The 19,551-nt window shown below is 49.1% G+C and overlaps 9 protein-coding genes across 9 annotated transcripts; 5 read left to right on the forward strand and 4 right to left on the reverse strand.

Moving 5' to 3' along the window:
* Window positions 1–46: 46 nt before the first annotated feature.
* Window positions 47–2,433, reverse strand: PENARI_c032G04112 (uncharacterized protein; the record flags this gene model as incomplete). The annotated part of the gene is made up of 6 exons (XM_022636563.1): window positions 47–295; window positions 348–479; window positions 540–893; window positions 949–1,570; window positions 1,626–1,738; window positions 1,792–2,433. 6 exons carry the CDS (start codon window positions 2,431–2,433, stop codon window positions 47–49), a joined length of 2,112 nt encoding a protein of 703 aa, XP_022483555.1.
* An 818-nt stretch (window positions 2,434–3,251) lies between these two features.
* PENARI_c032G00991 (dynactin subunit 5) lies at window positions 3,252–3,953 on the forward strand (the record flags this gene model as incomplete). Its single annotated transcript, XM_022636538.1, has 2 exons — window positions 3,252–3,293; window positions 3,378–3,953. The coding sequence occupies 2 exons, from the start codon at window positions 3,252–3,254 to the stop codon at window positions 3,951–3,953; spliced, it is 618 nt and encodes a 205-aa protein (XP_022483547.1).
* A 197-nt stretch (window positions 3,954–4,150) lies between these two features.
* On the reverse strand, window positions 4,151–6,473 carry ccg9 (putative trehalose synthase (Ccg-9); the record flags this gene model as incomplete). Its single annotated transcript, XM_022636613.1, has 5 exons — window positions 4,151–4,866; window positions 4,938–5,047; window positions 5,094–5,558; window positions 5,620–6,317; window positions 6,369–6,473. 5 exons carry the CDS (start codon window positions 6,471–6,473, stop codon window positions 4,151–4,153), a joined length of 2,094 nt encoding a protein of 697 aa, XP_022483554.1.
* A 601-nt stretch (window positions 6,474–7,074) lies between these two features.
* On the forward strand, window positions 7,075–7,804 carry PENARI_c032G11965 (ADP-ribosylation factor family protein; the record flags this gene model as incomplete). The annotated part of the gene is made up of 4 exons (XM_022636607.1): window positions 7,075–7,168; window positions 7,236–7,541; window positions 7,593–7,705; window positions 7,763–7,804. 4 exons carry the CDS (start codon window positions 7,075–7,077, stop codon window positions 7,802–7,804), a joined length of 555 nt encoding a protein of 184 aa, XP_022483559.1.
* Window positions 7,805–8,553: 749 nt separating this feature from the next.
* PENARI_c032G06176 (hypervirulence associated TUDOR domain-containing protein) lies at window positions 8,554–8,844 on the forward strand (the record flags this gene model as incomplete). The annotated part of the gene is made up of 2 exons (XM_022636576.1): window positions 8,554–8,602; window positions 8,663–8,844. 2 exons carry the CDS (start codon window positions 8,554–8,556, stop codon window positions 8,842–8,844), a joined length of 231 nt encoding a protein of 76 aa, XP_022483583.1.
* A 586-nt stretch (window positions 8,845–9,430) lies between these two features.
* Window positions 9,431–10,740, reverse strand: PENARI_c032G05902 (cobalamin-independent methionine synthase II family protein; the record flags this gene model as incomplete). The annotated part of the gene is made up of 3 exons (XM_022636575.1): window positions 9,431–10,002; window positions 10,058–10,474; window positions 10,521–10,740. 3 exons carry the CDS (start codon window positions 10,738–10,740, stop codon window positions 9,431–9,433), a joined length of 1,209 nt encoding a protein of 402 aa, XP_022483562.1.
* Window positions 10,741–11,477: 737 nt separating this feature from the next.
* On the forward strand, window positions 11,478–12,566 carry PENARI_c032G10167 (F-box domain protein; the record flags this gene model as incomplete). The annotated part of the gene is made up of 1 exon (XM_022636596.1): window positions 11,478–12,566. One exon carries the CDS (start codon window positions 11,478–11,480, stop codon window positions 12,564–12,566), a length of 1,089 nt encoding a protein of 362 aa, XP_022483601.1.
* Window positions 12,567–12,847: 281 nt separating this feature from the next.
* On the forward strand, window positions 12,848–13,943 carry PENARI_c032G04539 (uncharacterized protein; the record flags this gene model as incomplete). The annotated part of the gene is made up of 2 exons (XM_022636566.1): window positions 12,848–13,108; window positions 13,164–13,943. The coding sequence occupies 2 exons, from the start codon at window positions 12,848–12,850 to the stop codon at window positions 13,941–13,943; spliced, it is 1,041 nt and encodes a 346-aa protein (XP_022483608.1).
* A 348-nt stretch (window positions 13,944–14,291) lies between these two features.
* On the reverse strand, window positions 14,292–16,871 carry PENARI_c032G00046 (putative PHD transcription factor; the record flags this gene model as incomplete). Its single annotated transcript, XM_022636530.1, has 2 exons — window positions 14,292–15,256; window positions 15,311–16,871. 2 exons carry the CDS (start codon window positions 16,869–16,871, stop codon window positions 14,292–14,294), a joined length of 2,526 nt encoding a protein of 841 aa, XP_022483600.1.
* Between the last annotated feature and the right edge of the window lie 2,680 nt (window positions 16,872–19,551).

Raw genomic sequence — 19,551 nt, forward strand, 5'->3', positions numbered from 1 at the left:
AAATGTGAATATTGATAGTTCAATGCTGGTTTCTTGGTTCATTGAATTAAACGACTGAATCGGATCTTTCCTTAGACGGCAAGCCAAACAATGCCGGTTGTTTCTTTCCCTTCTCGTTAGGATAGGTTTGATCTCTTCGGTTTGATTTGTGCTCTGCTCTATCTTTGATAAACCAAAGACCGCTAGCTGCCAGAATGTACGTTGCCAAAGAAAGTACCACAAAGGTAGCAATAAACGGTGCTTGAGAACTAGAGGAATCGCCACTCTGGTCGAATATATGCATTCCGTAGAAGGACTGATATAAGTTAGCGTTGCCATTCAACGGGCTTTCGAAAAGCCTTTCATACTGTCACAAAACTCATCGGCAGATAGAAAACAGTAGCAATAGTAAAGACGAGAATATACTGGTTTTGTCGCCCACTCATCTCAGCGAGACTAGTTCCTTTCGAGGCTTCTCGAACAGAAGTAGCATTGAAAAGCTACGAAACAATGTCAGCAAATATTATATACTGTCTGTCTGTTGTCCATGTCCTACTTACACCATCGCGAAGACTTTTGACTTCTTCAACTTTCCTTTCGATGCGGTCCAATAGTGGCCGAGACCTCGCTTCGTTCTCAGCCATCACGACAGAACACATCTCATGTAGCCGCTTCCTTTCGTCTTCTTTATCTTGAGCCGTATGCGCATTGGTATCATCGTCGCTATCATCGTCAAGGCTAGCTTTTGAGATATCAATCTGACTATGTAAAGTCTTCAGCCCTTGATTAACCTGTTTGATCCAGTCACTGCAAATGCGAAGCACCTGTAACGCAGTGAAATATTGATCTGATTTCGAGAATTGGTCGTTGTCAAACATGAGATCTTGTCTCCTGCTGCGTTTAAGCTCACTCAACTGTATTCCCACGTCAATAAGGAGCCGCAAGATGGAAGAGGATATAAATACTCACACTAGTTACCAGAGTCTCATCAAGCCTATCTAGCGAAACATCCCAATTCTTAACAATAGTCTCCAAAAGCACCGACAAAAAAGCAAGGAAAAACCCAATAGCAGTCAACCTCCCAACATTCCCACCCCTCATCTTGAAAAGCCTCGTAGCCCGCTCAGCCAATTCAACAGCTACATATTCCCTCAACGGACTAACAGCACAAGGCTCCCGATCTTGCAACAAAAGCAACGAATAAAAAGGTAAGGGTTGGATAGTACTAACAAGACAAATCCCATGCCGGACCTCGAGAAGATGCAGATCCATAGGAACCTTCCGGTTGATATGCGGGATATCTCCCGATTCGCGCTTTATCTGGAGACCCAGGTCTGTGTCGTTGTACTCGCGAGGCGATTTGCTGATATCCATCCAGCGGATGTTGAAGTAGATTGAGATATTTTGGCTGAATGAGCCGAAGGGGTGTTGGATGGCACCCCATCTTGAGGCGAATGATAGTAGGTATTCTAGGGCGAAGCGTTGTTCGCGGTAGGATGGGTAGCCTGTGTCTTCTGCGTGGCGGAGGCGCCAGAGGATGAATGCTATTAAGTGCATTGGGAGGACGGCTGTGTCTTGGAGGTTTATATCGCTGGTTGGTGGTTAGTATTTGTATTGGAATATTGTTCTAGTGGTGGTGATTTTACATTATCGTGCCACATCCAAGGCCAATCCAGGGTTTATCGGTTGAATGTCTTCTTGTGTTCTTCTTGCGTACTGGGCTAGGTTCCCATAGGACTAAAGAGCCTTCGGGGATATTCTAGCAGCTAGAATCAGTAACAGGTCTTCCACTGAAAGGAGGGATTGACCTACCGGTAATCGAGATTCCTGTAAACAAGACTCAGAAATAAAGCCAGGACATCCCTCATCATCGTACTCCATCCGACATATCTGAACAAATATATCCTTCTCACCCCTAGCAAAAACCCAATACAAATCTTCTTCGGGACAATCAATATGAGAGAACTGCTTCTGTAAAGCTCTGGCAGAAAGAACGGGGTCACGAAAAGCGGGATACCAAGCCAAATGCTTAGGCCACGCATCAAACAATGGCTTCAGTCTAAAATCGAGAGGCTGAGTACCCCATGGTAACAAAACCAAGGGATTTTGACTAACGATCATAGGCGCGGCGTTTTGTCTAGTCGGTACTAACGTACTTGTAGGGAAGTCGTCAGGTCGAACCCCGATACTGGCGCGGAGGTTTGTGGTTGAATTGCTCAGACTTGCGAAGAACTTGAGTCGTATGCGTTCTAGCTTAGTTTGTATCGGTATCAGTGAGCGTAGCCATTTTTCGAAGCTTCTTTGGTCCCAATCTTCGCTTCGAGGGAGCCATTGTGGCTGGGGTTGTTGGGTGATAGCTGATGCGGCTCTTTGAAATTCTATGTGATGGTCAATCTGCATTCGTATTGCATTTAAAGCTTCTTTGATTTGTCTAAGCTCTTCGGACTGGGACATTTTGTTGGCGGTATCATCTTGCGAGACAGGTGAAATGGAAGGTGATTTCATGGCTGTGATTTTGTGATTTCATGACAAAAGTTCAAGTAGAAACCCGGCCATAAGAACAGAAATGAGTGGGGTTACCCGGGTTAGATAAATACGAGTTTACGAGAAGGTATACTGTATGGCCAAATCATGGGAACCAAACGCCTCAGCTGAAGGCGTGCATTAGACGTCAGGCAGAGATCTACGCCGGAACCAATCAATCTCAAAAACTCAACGTTTGAGCATATCTGACTGATGTTAAAGCTTTTGTAAGATGCAGACTTCGTATTCGGGTATACATTCTAGAGCGGTTGTCGGCTATACTCGGTAGCATATGCAAGTCAGGATCACTCCTTCTACCATACCTCATTGATCAAAAGAGATCCTACTTGTATTTTAATTTCATCCAGTCTTTGTCAGTTGCTTAGAAAGTAGCACTTCATTGTGGGAATTATATCAGTAGGGACCACATTTTACTTAGACCGGAGCAATATATATGTTCATGGTCGTAACGACAATCGAGACCCTGTGGATATTGTTCTGAAAGCTATGCGACAACTTTGAATATCGCATGGAAACTATACAATTATAGGTTTTTTTTTTTTTTATAGATAGCAGGGACAATAACAGGTTGGAAATTCAATTCGTTGTTTACAATCTCGAAGCTCTATAGTTATTCACCGCCTTGCGGACTATACTGCCGCAAGTGCTATCCTGGGGTCAAGCTACGCAGCCTGACATCAACCCGTAATTGCAGCTTCTCCTGCGAAAAACACGCAAATTTTTTCAAGATGCCTCCACCGAAGGCTGCAAAGGGTGAATACATCGAAACAGTATGTCAAACCTCTCCAATACTCCTCAACCGACAGCATCCCCAAACCACCTCCCGAAACAATCTAATCTAACCACAACAACAGGATACAGGCAACAAAATCTCTCGCCGCTCCCAAATCCACGGCACACAGCACATTATCCTAGGCGGAAAAACAGTAATCCAAGCCGAAGCCGTCATCCGCGGCGACCTCTTCCGCACCGCCTCAAGCGTCGCAGCCCAGGATCCAAAGAACCCAAGCACACCCCCACCACCATCCAATGCACCCAGCGTCGCGATAACAGTCGGTCGGTATAGCTACATATCCAAGAGTGCGATCCTACGCCCACCAAGCCGTCTCCACCGTGGCACGCACTCATTCTACCCGCTCAAGATCGGCGACCACGTCTTCGTCGGCGAGGGTGCTGTTGTTGAGGCTGCATCACTGGGTAACCATGTTCATGTTGGGAAGGGGGCTAGTGTAGGGAGTATGGCTATCATCAAGGACTTCGCTTATGTTCTTGATGGCGCGGTTGTGCCACCTGGTATGGTTGTTCCGAGTTGGTGTGTTGTTGGTGGACGGCCGGCCAGAATTGTTGGTGAGGTTGGGGAAGGGTATGGAGTCGAAGGGGCTGAGGGCGGTTTGGCGAGGGAGAGATATCGGGTTGTTGGGAGGCCTTGAGGGTTGTATAAGGTTTGTGTTTTTGGTGTGCTCTACGGATACTGGTCTTTGTGATACCCCCCACTGCTGCTTTGTTGCGTTTGTGTTTAGTTTGAGATGTTCGCATGCTATATCTGGATAACAATTTATATCGAGTCTGAACTGATTTACATAACGATGAACGTAGGGTAACGCCTCAGCTGAAGGTGGATGAACGACTAGCCCATTTTGTCGACTTCGACTGCGCGCGTTAGCTGTGGTGTGTCTTTCGGTAAGGGAATACCGATTTCCTCGAACGCGAGATCATTGATCCAGCGCTCATTAGGCCGGACAGGCTCGCCACGGGATAGTTTTGACGCAAGATAGAGCCAGTTCAGTGCATTGCCCACGGTACTGACTTCATCGCAGACATGGTGGCTAGCATACTCCGACATACGGTTATACAACGCCTCATCCGTCCACAGCTCGAACAAATACCGCGCCACAGTGTCAGTATCACCAACATCAACTAGGAAGCCATTCTTCCCATCCTCAATCTGCAGCGGGATACCGCCGGCACGAGTCGCGATCACAGGTTTGCCCTTGTGGATTGCTTCGGAGACCTTCACCTCAAAGCCCTCACGCGTTGATAGCTGCAGGGCGATGACCGCCTTGGATAAGAGGGCGTTTAGGACTTGATCGGATGGCCGTAGGCGCATCACGCAGATAAGATGCCGCATGTCAGGGATGTTGTTCTCAAGGTGGTCCATTATGTCGTCGTAGATTAGGGCTCCGTCGGGATCGTCCACGGATCCATGGCCACAGATTAATAGCTTTGGGGGTACCATGTCTGGCAGCTCCATTACTAGTCGGCGGTAAAACTTTTCGTACGAGTCCAGCACATCGAAGATTCCCTTGGATGGATCGAATCGTGAGATCTGTACGATGTACGAATCTAGAATGTGTTAGACAACAGTGCAGATATGACCAATGAGGAGCAATCTTGTGGATTGCTGAACTGCTTACCCTCTGGGTATTTGATAGGCGGCATCTCCGCATTCCTGCAAGCTGCATTGAAGACACGGCCATAGTGCGCCACATCCCAGTCCCGCATGTTCTTGTTCAGTCCATCCAGCCTACGCCACGTTAGCGAGATCAGTCATCGGGATACTAGTTCCTCACCAGTCGGTTGACGCGGGCATGTATCCCACAATCTCTCTTGGCACATCCTGTGGCACAAAGGCGCTCACAGGGTGACTGATAAAGCAATCGGCGAGTTTGATATGGTTCCATAAAAACTCCCACGCTTCCGCCTGGGGAGTCCCAGCCTGGGCGACCAAGTCACTTCTAATTTGGATATGACTTCGAAAGATGACTGGTCGATCTGGTGCTAGAGTTTTAGCAATGGGAATCAGTCCGGGCATCTGAGGATCGTCGACAATGATCACATCTGCACCGCCTTCGGATGGCGCGAGCAGAGGTCCACCATTGCGGGACCAGTATCGTTTTGCGTTCTCCTCGATCCACCCTTTCAGCAATTCCTTGTTCTCTGATGTCAGGCGTTCGCCAGGACGTGAAACACCTTGGAGGATGTTGTGATTTGTTTTTGTAACTCGAAAGACGCCGGGTCGTGGCTTCGGAACGTACCTATACACGCAATTAGTGCTGTCTTAATTTTGAGGATGACCATCAAATAGATATAGCACACCATCTGATATCAGTGCCTAGAGAATGCGAAAATCGCGCGAGAGCATGTCGCATCAAAGCCACGCCTCCACCCTGAGGCGTTGCGCTGAAAAAAGCAATCTTTACCTTGCGTTCTTGCAAATCAGCGGTGTAGTGTTCCACTGCTGACCACGTTCGACTGGACACTGTTTTCTTGAAATCTTGCAGGTTCGCCAAGCGTACATGAAAAGCCGTGTCTACTTCCACAAGACCGAGGAAGCCAACTTGTAACAGGGGAATGTTCTCCGGTCCAAACAACCTGACGCACTTGCGTCCCATGGATTCGGCTTGCTCATCGACTGTTCTTTCATCCCATGCACCTGGATCACCAGGATTAGGGGCCCCGATTGACGGACCGACACTTACCCTATCCACCAATGCTGATTCAGGCAGAACCAATGGAAGGATATCGATCTCCGCCCAGAGGCGCGAGCAGAGTGTTGGACAATGGTCTGCGACATGTTTGGGCATTGCCAGTCCGACAATCTTCTCCATGTGTTTCTTAGAGTACTCCTTCAACTCGGATATGATGAAGTCGGTTGCTTCTTGCGGACATGCCTGGCCATTTATGAACTCTTTCTCGAAAAAGTCCAAAAGGTAGGTAGTGTCGCGGATTGCAATTGCAACAAGTGAGGTGCGATGTTTTGGGGAAAAATAGCTGGAGACACCCGCGTAAATAGTCTATCATTGGTTAGTACGGCGTCTGCGTCTCCAGTGTTCAACCACTCGTACATCTGATGGAGGCCCTAGCCAAGCATTGCGCTCAAACTGTGATGACAGCCGACGCTGCTGGGCCACTGAGGCGCGGCGCTCGAAACTGTGCTTATCGCCTGTCATGGTGCTACACGGAGGAATTAAGGATAAGGAAGAAAGGCATGTAATTGAGGGACAAGGGCATATAGCGAGGTTGGAAGTATGACTTCATGTGGTGACGTAGAAGCCCTAGGACATGTAATTCAGGGAAAAGGGCACATAATTAAGGGAAAAGGGCATACATATAATTAAGGGAGAAGGGCATATAGCGACGTTGGAAGTATGACTTCATGTGGTGACGTATAAGCCCTAGACATAACCAAGGTAGCCATTTGCGATAATGACATGGTCAGAATCTTCGTGTTCCCGTATAACAATCAACAAAGAACAACACAATAACAACATGATCAACAGTAACTTATACAGTAGAACCCACGAGGTGAAACACCAGGGCCTCGTGGGCTGAGTCAGCCAAGCCCCTTTTCCCCCGCCTCAGGGAAATTGGAGGCCGATCGGATCTCTTCTTCTTTTCCTCCATTCATTACTCGACGGCTGTGCTGTCCCTTAATCTAATTTCTATACTCGAAGCCAGTGCTCTGTTCCACCGACCTACTCGGATCCCAATTGTTGGTATCCCGCTCTCTCCAACTCCTGATCCCCCGACACCGCGACCAACCTCGCCAACATGGGTGGACAAGTATCCAAGATGATGGGGAAGATTTTTGGCACGAAGGAGATGCGTATTCTTATGCTGGGTCTAGATGCTGCTGGAAAGACAAGTATGATCCCAGGACCCGCCTCAATTGAGCCTCGGATGAAAATTGGCTAACACCTGTTCTCTCCCAGCTATTCTCTACAAACTTAAACTCAGCAACCAAGATGTGACTACTATTCCCACCGTCGGATTCAACGTCGAGAGCGTGACCTACAAGAATGTCAAGTTCAATGTTTGGGATGTCGGTGGTCAGGACAAGATCCGTCCCCTCTGGAGACACTACTACTCCGGTACACAAGGATTGATCTTCGTGGTTGATTCTAGCGACACAGCACGTATGGAGGAAGCTCGCTCGGAGCTGCACAAGATCATCAATGATCGCGAAATGAAGGATGCTTTGCTTCTCGTGTTTGCCAACAAGCAAGATATCGGCGGCCGTACGTATCGCGCTCCTGTGATTGGATGTTCAATTTACTAACAAAGTCTAGACCTGAGCCCCGAGGAAGTCACCCAGCAGCTTCAGTTGACTAAGCTCAAGGACAAGCTGTGGTACGTTGCGCCTAGTGTTGCGACAGATGGCACAGGTATTTTCGAGGGTCTGGTAAGTTATATTCTTGCTCCGTTTCCTTGCAATGGCTCCTAACTATTATCTCTTCAGGCCTGGCTCTCAAACAACGTCAAGACCCAACCCCAGAAATAAGATGCTCGTGGTGATCTCGAGAGGCGCTCCTGGAGCAGCTTCGTTGTACAACATCTCGCATTTCCTCTTCATGTCCGTGTTTGATGACAAGACGACGTAGCATTTGGGCTTTTATTTTCTTGATGTTTCTTTTGTGGCCTTTGTTATCTCGTTGCCTGTTTCATTGCCTTACCTTCACTTCTATGATATCCCCTCTGTTCTTATATGGGCTTGTTGGGTCCAATTTAATTCTTTAATCTTAACTTGCTTCATATCACGGGCGATGCCATTGTTTAGACCGCCGGGAGTGATTTGCAGATTTGGCGAGAAGAGAACAGAGTTCCGCAATTTGATAGAAATGGAGATGACGTCCTTTTGACCATCTAGACTCGTCATATCAGATCTAACTATGAAGTATTTACGGGACCAACCTCCGATTGATCCCAATGCCATGGATCAATCTCGGGGCTGCTCGAGCTTACCTTGATTGCATAGGTCAATGCTTATGGAGAACCCACTCGGAGAACAGAGGGCATTAGCCCCAGATGACACTCAAAACGCCAGTGTCAATGTGACGACAGCGGAAGTCATTCCCTTCCCTTACCAAGACAATGGCATAAATAGAGCTCCAGGCCAGCGCTGCCGCCAACAATCCTCGTCCAATATTTAGAATCTTGTTGAAACAACAATCAATCAGATCGCTAGAGCAATCTCCCATCCAATATCTACATCTCACCGTGCCGCCCGAATCAAAAATCAAGTCACCAACCATGCCCAGCTACGCGAAAGGACAAAAGGTCAACTACAAACCCGTCGGTGGTATGATATACCCTCTTGTTCAACTGAAAGGGATCCATAAACTGATAAACACTACAATAGGCGCAGCCTCCAACACAAGCCAAAGCGTCGGCATCATCCGCGAAGTCAGCACCGGAAATACCAACATGACTGGCCGGAATGTTGCTGCTTCGGACGATGAGCCTCGCTATGAGATTGAGAATATGAATACTCATAAGAGGTCTGCTATTAAGGAGTCTAACATTGAGGGGCCGGCGGAGTAGGGGAAAGGTGACCATTTTCTTGATGTCTAGATCAATGGATAGGATTTAGTTTACTAGTTCACATCCAATCTCATCAATGTCAAGAATATAAGCTGCGTCGACAACACTGTCTCTCCGTAGAGAAATACAAAAATAGTCTCTTGTCACCTTAAGCCATAAGTTGGACCGGCACATAGTTTCATTCGTGTCCTGGGGACCTTGTGACGCACTCCAAAGGCTTAAAATTGCCTTGCCCCTCTCTATCTGACTTGCTTTTCACTCATTATCGTGAATCAACCTCTTCTTTTCTACACAATTAGGGTCCATCTCACACCCTACCAAAGCACCATCGTATTAAAAGTTCAATCAGATTCAATTCAAACGACGCTCGTTGACTCTTATCCCGGAATAAAAACGTTAAGTGGGCATTCGAAAAGATATATCATAGTCTTCGTCCAGACCTCCCAAGAAAAACACGCTGTGCAACTAAAAGGTCCCGATCTGGTCACATATGTTGAAAAGTGACCGAGAGAATACCAGACCCTCCAGCCATGAAGGAAAAGAAAATATACAAAGGGAAGTGGTAGGTCATTACTCTGGCACAGGCTTAAGCCTGGTTAGGCCAGATATCATTGGCGATATCCCGAACCAACTTAAGCTTGTTAATCATACCATCCCAGTCAATAGCATTACCCTCACGGTGCGAAGCAAATCCACACTGAGGACTAACACCAACCTGGTTAAGGGCAGCGTCGAGAGAGATGTTGTTACCCTCAGCGATGAACTTGGCAGCATCAATAACGCGGTTCTTCATCTCCTCCTTGTCCTCCAAAGTGGCGAACTTGGAAGTGACAACACCCAGGATGACGTTCTTGTGGGTGGGCAGGAACTTGAGGGGCTCGAAGCCGCCGGCGCGGGGGGTGTCGTACTCGAGGTAGTAGGTGTGGACGTTCAGCTCCTGGAAGAGCTTGATGGCGATGCGGTCGTAGCCGCCCTCGGAGAAGTGACGGCTACCGACGAAGTTGCCGCGGCACAGGTGGACACCGACGTGCATGTCCGCAGGGAGGTTGACGAAGCAGTCGTTGTACTGCTTGATATACTTCTCGAACATGTCGTCGGCGGTATACACGTTCAGAGGGTCTTCTTTGAAGCCGTTCAGGAACTTCTCGGAGCAGAAGTCTGGAGAAGGTTAGTTTTGGGGATTTTAATGTCTGATGCATGGCATTTATCTTACAAGCCAGGTTGGGATCGTCGAACTGCACGTTGCGGCAGCCGGCGTCATACAGGATCTTCAGCTCGGCCTGGTAGGCCTTGGCGATATCACCAAAGTAGTCCTCATCGTTGGTGTACACGGACTTGGGGTAGGCCTTGCCCTCGCGGTAGCGGAGGTGGTACCAGTTGGGGGCGGCGAGGGTGATCTTCAGGTTGCCAACCTCCTCAGCGGGCACCTGGCTGGCGAGGTACTTGAATTGGTCGATATAGGTGCTACCAACGTGCTTGATCTTGCCAGTACAGATGACACTCTCACCGGGCTTGTGGCCGGCCTCGAGGAAAGCCGCAATATCGGGGGCATAGGGACGGAAGTCGTCAACATCGACGTTGTTCACCTCCTCGAAGCCGTCAAGGCCGGGGAAGAAGGTTCCCCAGAACACTGTGATTGTTAATGATGCGCAGCTGAGAACCTCTGGGTCACTTACTGTGGCGACGGTACTCGCCGTCGGAAATAGCGGCATATCCGAGCTTCTTCTGGGTTGCGACGATGTCCTTGACTTCCTTATCCTCGACGGCAGTCAATTGGGACTCGGGGATCTTGCCGGCTTCAAAAGCGAGCTTGGTGTCCAAGAGCTCGTTAGGGCGCAAGAGCGAGCCAAGGTGCTCGGCGCGGAAAGGAGGACGCTGGTGAAGTTGAGGAGCCATTATGAAGTATGAAGATTAACTACGAAGAAATGATGAGTGATAGTTAACCGTATGAACAGGATGGAATGTACCTTGGGATCTGAGACAAGGGAATATCTGGAGAAGGAAGAAATAATTGGGGGAAGAAACTGAGAAAAGAGAGGGGCACTGATTGCATTGCCAATTCATCGGTATATGGTTGCCCCACAGACCTGAGGCTCTCCACACTTTGACTCGCCTATGAAACTTGGCCCATTTGATGTTTGTCGACTCCGATCTCGCCGATCGCTTGGATCTTTCTGAAATTCGTGGCCTTTGTCACTGCGCCCAGTCCCTGCACGGAGCCGTAGCATGCCGATATCCGGTGCTCAGTGTATAAAGTATGTTCAAATGCGGGGACTGCAATGCACGCCGACAATATGCAGAGTAATGTTTAGCTCTACGCCTTGGCCTTGGCTTGGATATAGTGCACGGGCCACATGGCGGTTTCCCGAACAAGCTTCTTTGTAGTCCACTGGGACCGTTGACTCTGCAACACTACTCTTATTAGATATCTGATTCAATTTCTATCGCTCCGTAAAACTGCGAAGCTCACCGTTTGAATCTGGAAGAAAAACCCAGGCTGAGTCACGGATGACAAAGGGCCAAGTGGAGGCCCCAGCAAACTCAAGTGGGGAAACCGGCACTTGACGTTGTTCGTCTTTCCCGACAACGTCTCGAGTCTATAAGTGTCATGTGATATGGCATGATACACAGCCATGTCTGCATTCTCCCCCGTAGAGCTTCTTCCCAATGAGCTCTGGGACGAGATCATTGGATATCTCTTCACCGAGCCACCATCGTCAAAACGACTACATCATGCACCAAGTTTACAACTGACCGAGTCTCCGACAAAAGACCTCAAGCATCTCGCACAATGCTCGTCAGGCTTCCTCCGGCTCGTACGACCCCAGCTATTCACTCATGTCCGTCTGAACCTGCATGATGAGCCCGACTTTCACTCCTTCATGACTAAATCAGGTCTCGCGCGACATATTACTTCTATAATCATAGCCGTGGGAGAAGACAGCCCAGACCACCGAGCCGACCCCTTCTGGTGGCGTCGAGTCCTCGGCTATCTGGACCCTGCTCATATCATGGTCTTAGCACCACCAACCTTCATCGGGGAAACCATAGGCAGCCCGATCATGGATGGCCATAGTTGGGCATTCGATATACCCCTGCAGATCCTGTATATGGAACGGGAGTGCAGATTTGACGGCTCGTCCAAGTTACCAGACTTGGCTTCGTGCACTAGTCTTCTACGAGCTCGTCCATGGACGTCAGTGACCTTCAATGAGTCATCGTCTCTAAAAGCATACAATCACTACGAGTACTTCCTTTCTTGTGTTCCCTCCATACTCAGAGAATGGGGCATGATGCGTGGTGAAGGCCGCAATATGCCTCTTCAACGACCAAGGGACTTACCCCTACTATTACACGGTCTTAGCACCTTCTCTTACACCGCCGTCTTCCCGTTCTACAACCATGTGCAAATCGTACTCGACGCTGTCTTGAGAATGGGCTCTCTTCGGCGTCTTGATGTACAGTTGGCGCCTGATAGGAATAATCATGTCACTGAGATTGAACAAAGAGGCTCTATGGATGCTAATGATCCGTGGATGGAGCTTGCGACTTCATACTCTTTGATTGGGTTTACAGTCAGCCAAATGGATAGCTTGAAGGAGTTCAGATCTGGTGACCTACATGTGGAGGCTGTTCGAGATGATCTGCTTGCAAATTTGAACGATGTCATTGGTGATGCGGCCTGGGTGCACGATGGCCGTGGAATTTGGAAGCGCAATTAGCGTTGCTTATACTTGCAGTTTCTTGATTGGATTGTGATACCTATATTCAACAATTTGGAAATAGTGAAATTGAGCGATTTAATTTATTCGTGTATTACAGTATTTGTTGTTCTATGTGATATTGAAAGAAGGTAGCAAGTTGTATACATTGAGCCAAGAAGCGGTGGGTCTCGTCCTCCCGCACTTCATTTCTTCCCTACCATCACCAGTTGCTCCTACGAGTAGATCCACTTGATATCACGACTGATGCAAATTCGACACGGCCTTGCCAACTAATAGCTATGGCTTCTGCCACAAGCGTCTATTCAGCGGAGCCTGCATTCCCAGTCCTTGCCGATTCCCTGCTCCGCCAGTCAGAATTGAGTACCAAAGAACCAGCTCCCCAATCTAATATCCCTGCTGCAAATAGCGACTGGAACCTAAAAGATGATTGGAAGAAGGGTATCCAAACCGACAGCAAGGGTGTCTTTCGATGCGGTACAGTCCTCGGATTCTCCAGGCTGCGAGGGAGAAGCGATGAAACCCACGAATATATCGGAGAGGTATGTCAGCTCCATCCCAAACTCTGAACTTCTGATGAAACTAAGCTAGCCATAGATCCCCCGGTATCTTCTCATAAACCATCTACGGCGCATAACCCAGTGCACAGAACCAAGCACATTCATAATTTACCCAGGCAACTTCGACGCCTTCGACGCACAGAATCTCTTCGATGACTTAACAGCAGCGTCAAATGACCACCCAGGACTCTCCAGTGAAGAAGCCATCAAAAGAATGGACACGGTCCAGTTACTAGCCGTCTCAGACTTCCATGAAGCCGCACAAGCCATCAGACAGTATTCAGACGCGATAGACGAGCTCGAACAAAAGCGCGAAGAAGCGCGGAGCAAAACAGAAAGCGATCCATCCAGCCATGAACCTATCATGATGATAGTCGTTGGTCTTGATTACCTTGTTGAGGGGATTATACGCGCTTCGAACCCGGGTAAAGGAGTAGCCATGCTGACAGCTGCGCTGCGCTCTTTGACGACGTTTTCTCGTCTGCATGCCTCATATCTCTCGATCATTCTCGTCAATATGAGTGGATTGGGACCCTTCAATCCGGATTGGGCCGGCAACTCTCATTCAACGGGAAATATGAATTCGCGCGCCGATGATAGCGCGAAGCCTCTTGACTATGCCATCCACTCGGTATTCCATTCTGAGATTCGCCTATTTCCCAATATGCTCATGAAAACGCTGGACCAAGGCACCGACGTACATTTCCTAGTCTCTGACGTGCGACGGGTACAGGTGGTTGAGATAATCAAGGATAGAGTTGGGACTAGTCTTGGGAAATGGGGGATATGGAAGGAGCACCGAGAGATCGTTTACTAGTAGACATATGTCTTAAGACCGTTCGCTACAAAAAAAAGGACCGCTTAGCTTGATGTATCTCGATGCAGTTGATGTAATTATCCATAATCTTACAAAGAAGTATCCTAAGACATGACAGACCGCCCCTCGTAAGTAAAGCGCCGCTTAACATGCAATTGGTCCCAGAAAAAGCGATATGCACTCGCTGCTACCAAGACCAGCTTCGACATATGATAACCCGCAAACATACAAACTCCAGCTCCAACCCATGAACCTTTTTGTAAACCTCCCCTGCAGTAATAAAGGGAAATTAATCTTTTGTTGTTAAAGGCAAGGCAAAGATGACCCCGGAAATAAAAAGTCACCATCTCAGAGGGTGATATCCCTCTCAGCCCATTTCCGCATAACACCCCTCTCAACAACAGATTTCGCCTCTTCCTCACACTTAGCAAGATCCTGTGCGGCAGTCTCCTCTTCGAAGAGGATATCCTGCTGCTGAACCTTCATCCACTGTTTATGTCTCTCGCACCGCTTCTTTGTGCAGACGCCCTGCGTCAACACTGTAATGCTGTCTTCGGTTTCGCCGTCCATGGCTGTATCGCCATCTGCATCGGTGGTGGAACGGTAGCTCGCAGCCAAGGCTTCGACTGTACCCTCTGCCAGAGCTTTCTGTCCAGATTCTGAGAGTCGCCATTCGTCGAATTCCTCGTCGGACCAGGAAAGTCTTGAGTCGAAGCCGCAGATGTCTTTCCAGCCGCCTTTTGGCTCGTGCTGTTTTAATTTTTCGACGATGCCTTTGGCTCGGGGGCGGAGGAGGGATACGAATGTTGAGCGTGCGGTGAGCATTTCTTTGCGGTGGATTAGTTCTTCATGTTGTTTACGGAGTTTTTCGATCTTGGCGATTTCGTCTGGTGAATATTCTGTGCCTTCGGCGTAAACGTCGACGCTTAACCATTTGCCACTTTTCGAGTGGGACGTAGGATTGGTATCAGTCGGGCTGGATTCTGTATTGTCGGTGTCTGGTGGAGGGGAGACGATTCGGTCTCCGAGTGTTCGGAATTCTTGTGTGGATGATACGCCCATGATGGCGGCTTTCAGGTCGCCGGCTGTGAGGATACCACCCATGCTACCCAGGTCTTCGAAGAGGCCCTTTGTCTGATGGGCCTTGGTCTTGAGCTGTCGGGTTTGCTGGCGCATGAACTCTCGGCCATGGTCATCACAGCAGTATTTGCTCGGGTTATTGCGCGTGACGCGAGCGGGTTTACGGCACTCGACGAGACGGCACATTGGTTTCCAGGTTGTGTATCCCTTGCCTTCACTTGCACATTTCGGACCTGTTTTCTGGATTAGTTTTTGCGATGCAATACTCGGTGCGAATTAAGACTTACAGATATACCGATCGATCAGATCTGCGTCTCGGGGGTGCATGTTGACACATTTGCCATGGTACCAATCATCACAGTCGCCGTCGCAGCCAATCATCCAGGTATGGTTATCAGGTCGGCGGCAAATACAAAAGACTGCATTTTCGTCAAAGTCGTCATCATCATCCTCGGCGGCTGCTTTGGGTCCTTTCTTTCTGGGCTTTTTCTTCTCTTCGGGTGCTGGTGATCCTGCTATCGAAACGGATCCTTGTTTCTTTCCGGGAGTCTTGCTAGTCCGGGAGACTGGTGTATTGGAACGGCGCCCATCGACGCTGTCTGCGTCTGCGTCGTTCACCTTGCGCTTTTTTGGCGCAGGCTTTTTGGCAGTTCCTTTCTTGGTGGTGTTGCCTGCGGGCTTTTTGTTTGATGGTTTCACCGAGTTTGCTGGTGATGATCGGTCAGACGAGGATGCCCTCGACGTCAGCCCGTGCTTTAGATCGGCGACTTTCTTTGAAGTCGGGTAGTCGTCTGTTCCATCGAAGCCGACTGACTTGGTATCGAAGTCATCATTGGCGGGGAATCTGTCCAAAGTGGAGCTTGTTGGTTCAGTTTTAACTGAAGGCAAAGCTGTATCTTGGTTCGCGACTAGCGGAGCACCTTTGGCGGGGTCATAAGCACCATCGTAAAGGTCAGCCCAGGTGTGTGACTTCTCGGAACTGTCGCTGCTGTTCTGAGGCACATCCCTGAAGAGTCGATGGACCTTGTTGGCTCTGATATTGCCAAAATACCCGCATTGTCGCCAACCAGCAATTCCCACGATTCGATCGTCCCGAATGACAATGTTGCTCTTAATTAAATTGTTGTGTGTTAAACGTAATTCCTCATCATTGCCTTTATCTGTGAACAGGATATCTCGCTCGCGAGGTTCGACGGAGGGCGGTGTTTGTGAATTGAGTGCGGAGGATACGTAAGAGGGTTCGTTCGAGGGCGAGTCAATTGTACCGAGGACCTGTAGGATCTGACGACACTGATTCTTCAGGGCGTCAATCTGGCTCGTGTCAAGATACCTCCATGCAACGTCCAGCGAAACACCCGGAATCCGAGACTCGATTGTGACATTTCTCTCCTCGATCTTGCCGCAGAAATATATCACTGGCACTGAAACACCGATCTCTCTGAGCGAGTCCTCTGCCTTCCGCGCCGCAAATAATTCATTCTCATTGGCGCAGGTGTATCTCTCCGCTAGGGCACCATCTGCCAGCTGACGGTCAACCCAAATGATTATACTTCCAGCAGCAAACGCCTCCCTCGGCCCCGATATGTGAAGCGAATGATCCGGGGTACAATATCTCTGTGCAACACCCTCCCAAAACGCGTTCACTTCCGGGTCCGGCTGATACCACTGCATGAAGCGAGGAATGAAATCGTCATCGCTCGGTGCATAGCGACCATATTGTGCGCTCTGAGTGAGAAACGGGTCGTCACTGGGGATGCGATCAGGATTGGTTTCGTAGGGGTTTGGCGTTTGTATGGGCGTCGCGGACCCGTTCATGTGGTTTGCGCCGGCTGCCTTCATATCCGCCATGTTGGATTTCGTGAGTGGAGGACAGAAAGAGAATTGTGCCGCTTTAGAAACGATGACCCGATCGACGCTATAAAGGCGATTCTTGCGGAGACCTGCGAACGTTCAAGTCGTTGGGAGGAAAGGGCGCGTGGGCAGAAAGCTAAACCGATACAAGTTCCGCTGAGAATGCCGGCGGCATTATGGGGATTGCATCGGGGTATGAAGCCTCGTGGTTTGTTTAGAGATTGTGCAGACCACGCGATCTGAGGTTATTGGTTGGAAATTTGTTCAGAGGACGTGTGTTGATTGTTAAATTCTGAGTTGGCGCGATCCCACTGTCGATCGGAGAGATCAGTCTGCTCCAATGTCGTCGTCGGGGTGTGATCTTGGTGGATATGGGATGGCAAGACCTGGAAAACGCCTCTTGAATATGCAGATCCCTTGCACTAAGCTTAGATGTGTGGCGTGTGATTTGAGCCTTGGGTGAACATTATCGGAGTTGCGGAGCTCAGGGTCTGAAAAGCGAAGGCGGTGAGAACATCCGTGCCAGACACGCGACAGCGACTCCCCATCTCGGCCATCTATACAATCGCCAATGCTCTGAGGGTTAATGCATCGCTTGATGGCAATGTGCCATGTGATATCCCCAAGGCTATGTTTATCTGACCGCCGAAATAAAAAAAAGAAATTCTAGTAGAATCTCGTGTGTCTACTGTTGCCTCCTTTTTTTTCACTTTGAGGCCATTTTCAGTGCTAAAAGCAAGAAGAATTTCTACCAGCAGTACTGTTACTAACTGTTTTCATTACTCGGGTCACTCCATTGTTTACTGACCAGAATTGACAACGTGTACCTGGACAATTAACAGATCCCATGATTACCAGAAAGTCGGCCACGAACTTCCTCTCCACAACCCTCCCGTGGCGTGACGTCAACTCTCGAGATTGGAACATTAGGACCATCGTAATTGGCACCCCTGGGATACATTGCTAGCTTCCCTGCGCATGAGCCACCGGTGTTCTTGTGTCACGGCGGCCCCGGAGTCATCCATGATTCCGAGTCGCGCTTTGGACCCCTTCCCGCTCCGCGATCGCCTCCAGTTTTTCGCCCCATACGCAATATAAGCATTGGATGGGATGATACATGGCGGGGTCAGCATATAAGCATGTAGGTCCTTGTTTCAGCTTTCTATTCCGGGCATGCTGACGGCTTGAGTGGTGTTGTCGGGCTGCCCCCCCTGATACCGGTCAAACCAGGGACATCGTTCCCGAAAAAAGCATATGCATCAATCCTTGTACAATGAAACGTTGTTTCATCGTCGGTGTGCATGGTCCTGGCTCTATCTGTGGCCCGACGGAATGCGAGCGAAGCACCAGCCACAGGGGACTTTGGGGGCTTGGGGCTATATTGGACAAATTACGTTAAGACTTCAGTAGCCGTTGACGATCACTAAGTTACCTTCAGCCGGATCCATCACACGGGGCAGGATCATAATCAGGCCCTGACTACCGCAAAGCTGGGACTGTCTTCCGCGCGGATCTACGGGGGCCATACCTTCGGGACAACGCCTGAAGATTCAGGACTGCCAATGTAGACACTACCGGAAACTCTATATTGATACCATGCAGAAGTGAGACAAGTTTACCGAGTGGCGTTGCATCTTAGAGTACAGTAACATCAGGGCACTCTCGCATGAACCCCCCTGCCAAATATTAACACTGGTCGTACGAGATCGACAACGTGACCAGGGTATACATGTATAATACGGAAAACGGTTAATCCGAAGGATTTAGGATGTCTGATGTCTGCCAGGTCCATGTAAGCTGGTGATCAGCCAAGACTATGCCCAACATGGTATGTCGTGGTGGAGACAAAAGTAAGATTCAGTGGGGGCGGAGATTCGGCAACTTGATGCTGTGCAACTGACATATATTTCTCTGAAACAGTGATTCAGTAGGGATGCAGTAACACATTCTAATATTATGCAAGTAATATGAACCTGAAAAGATTGTGCGCTTACGGCTCAATCATTTCTAGCTCTAGCGCAATTAACCTATCTTAGCGGTCCCGATTAGGCAGAATAGACGACGCTTATCAAGTAGCTCGGGATAAGAATAGCACCTTTACATGTACTCCTGCAGCTCACTAAGCCTCAGCAATCTGATTCCACAGTACAATTCACCCTCGCATCAACTGCGGCGCATCTCAGGGCTGAGACATTCCAGTGCTGATCAATGCCAAGACCCAAACCACACTAGCGGAATCCGCCCGAGGCCCTATACAGTTAAGCTCTCGTACGTCTTCCACTAGTAAACAGTTCTATTCGCCAAATGAAACGTTCAAAAAGCACAGCCAGCTTGCCAAGGACATATACTTGACCTGTTCCAAACTCCTGTGCGGTTCCCATGCATCTCGCGTGGATTTTCCGGCACATCAACGCCCTTCAGTGGAGCCTCTCTAAAATGTGGCCTGCATCGAATCTAACTCGATTTGGGGCGAGTGCGAGAGTCGATTTCGTCACATCTTCGACCTGGTCAGATCAGACATTGGGACATTGGGACATTGGGACACAATCGATGCTAAGTGTGTTTATTTCCACGCTATTGAGACTTCCATGGCTCGAGCCGGTCCGTCTGATTCGGCCCCCCCTCGGTCCACACGTGCATGAATAGGGCACTATTCCGGACTTGTTTAGTTCGGCAA

The sequence above is a fragment of the Penicillium arizonense genome (genome assembly GCF_001773325.1).
Source record: "Penicillium arizonense strain CBS 141311 chromosome Unknown PENARI_contig032, whole genome shotgun sequence".
NCBI lineage: Eukaryota > Fungi > Ascomycota > Eurotiomycetes > Eurotiales > Aspergillaceae > Penicillium > Penicillium arizonense.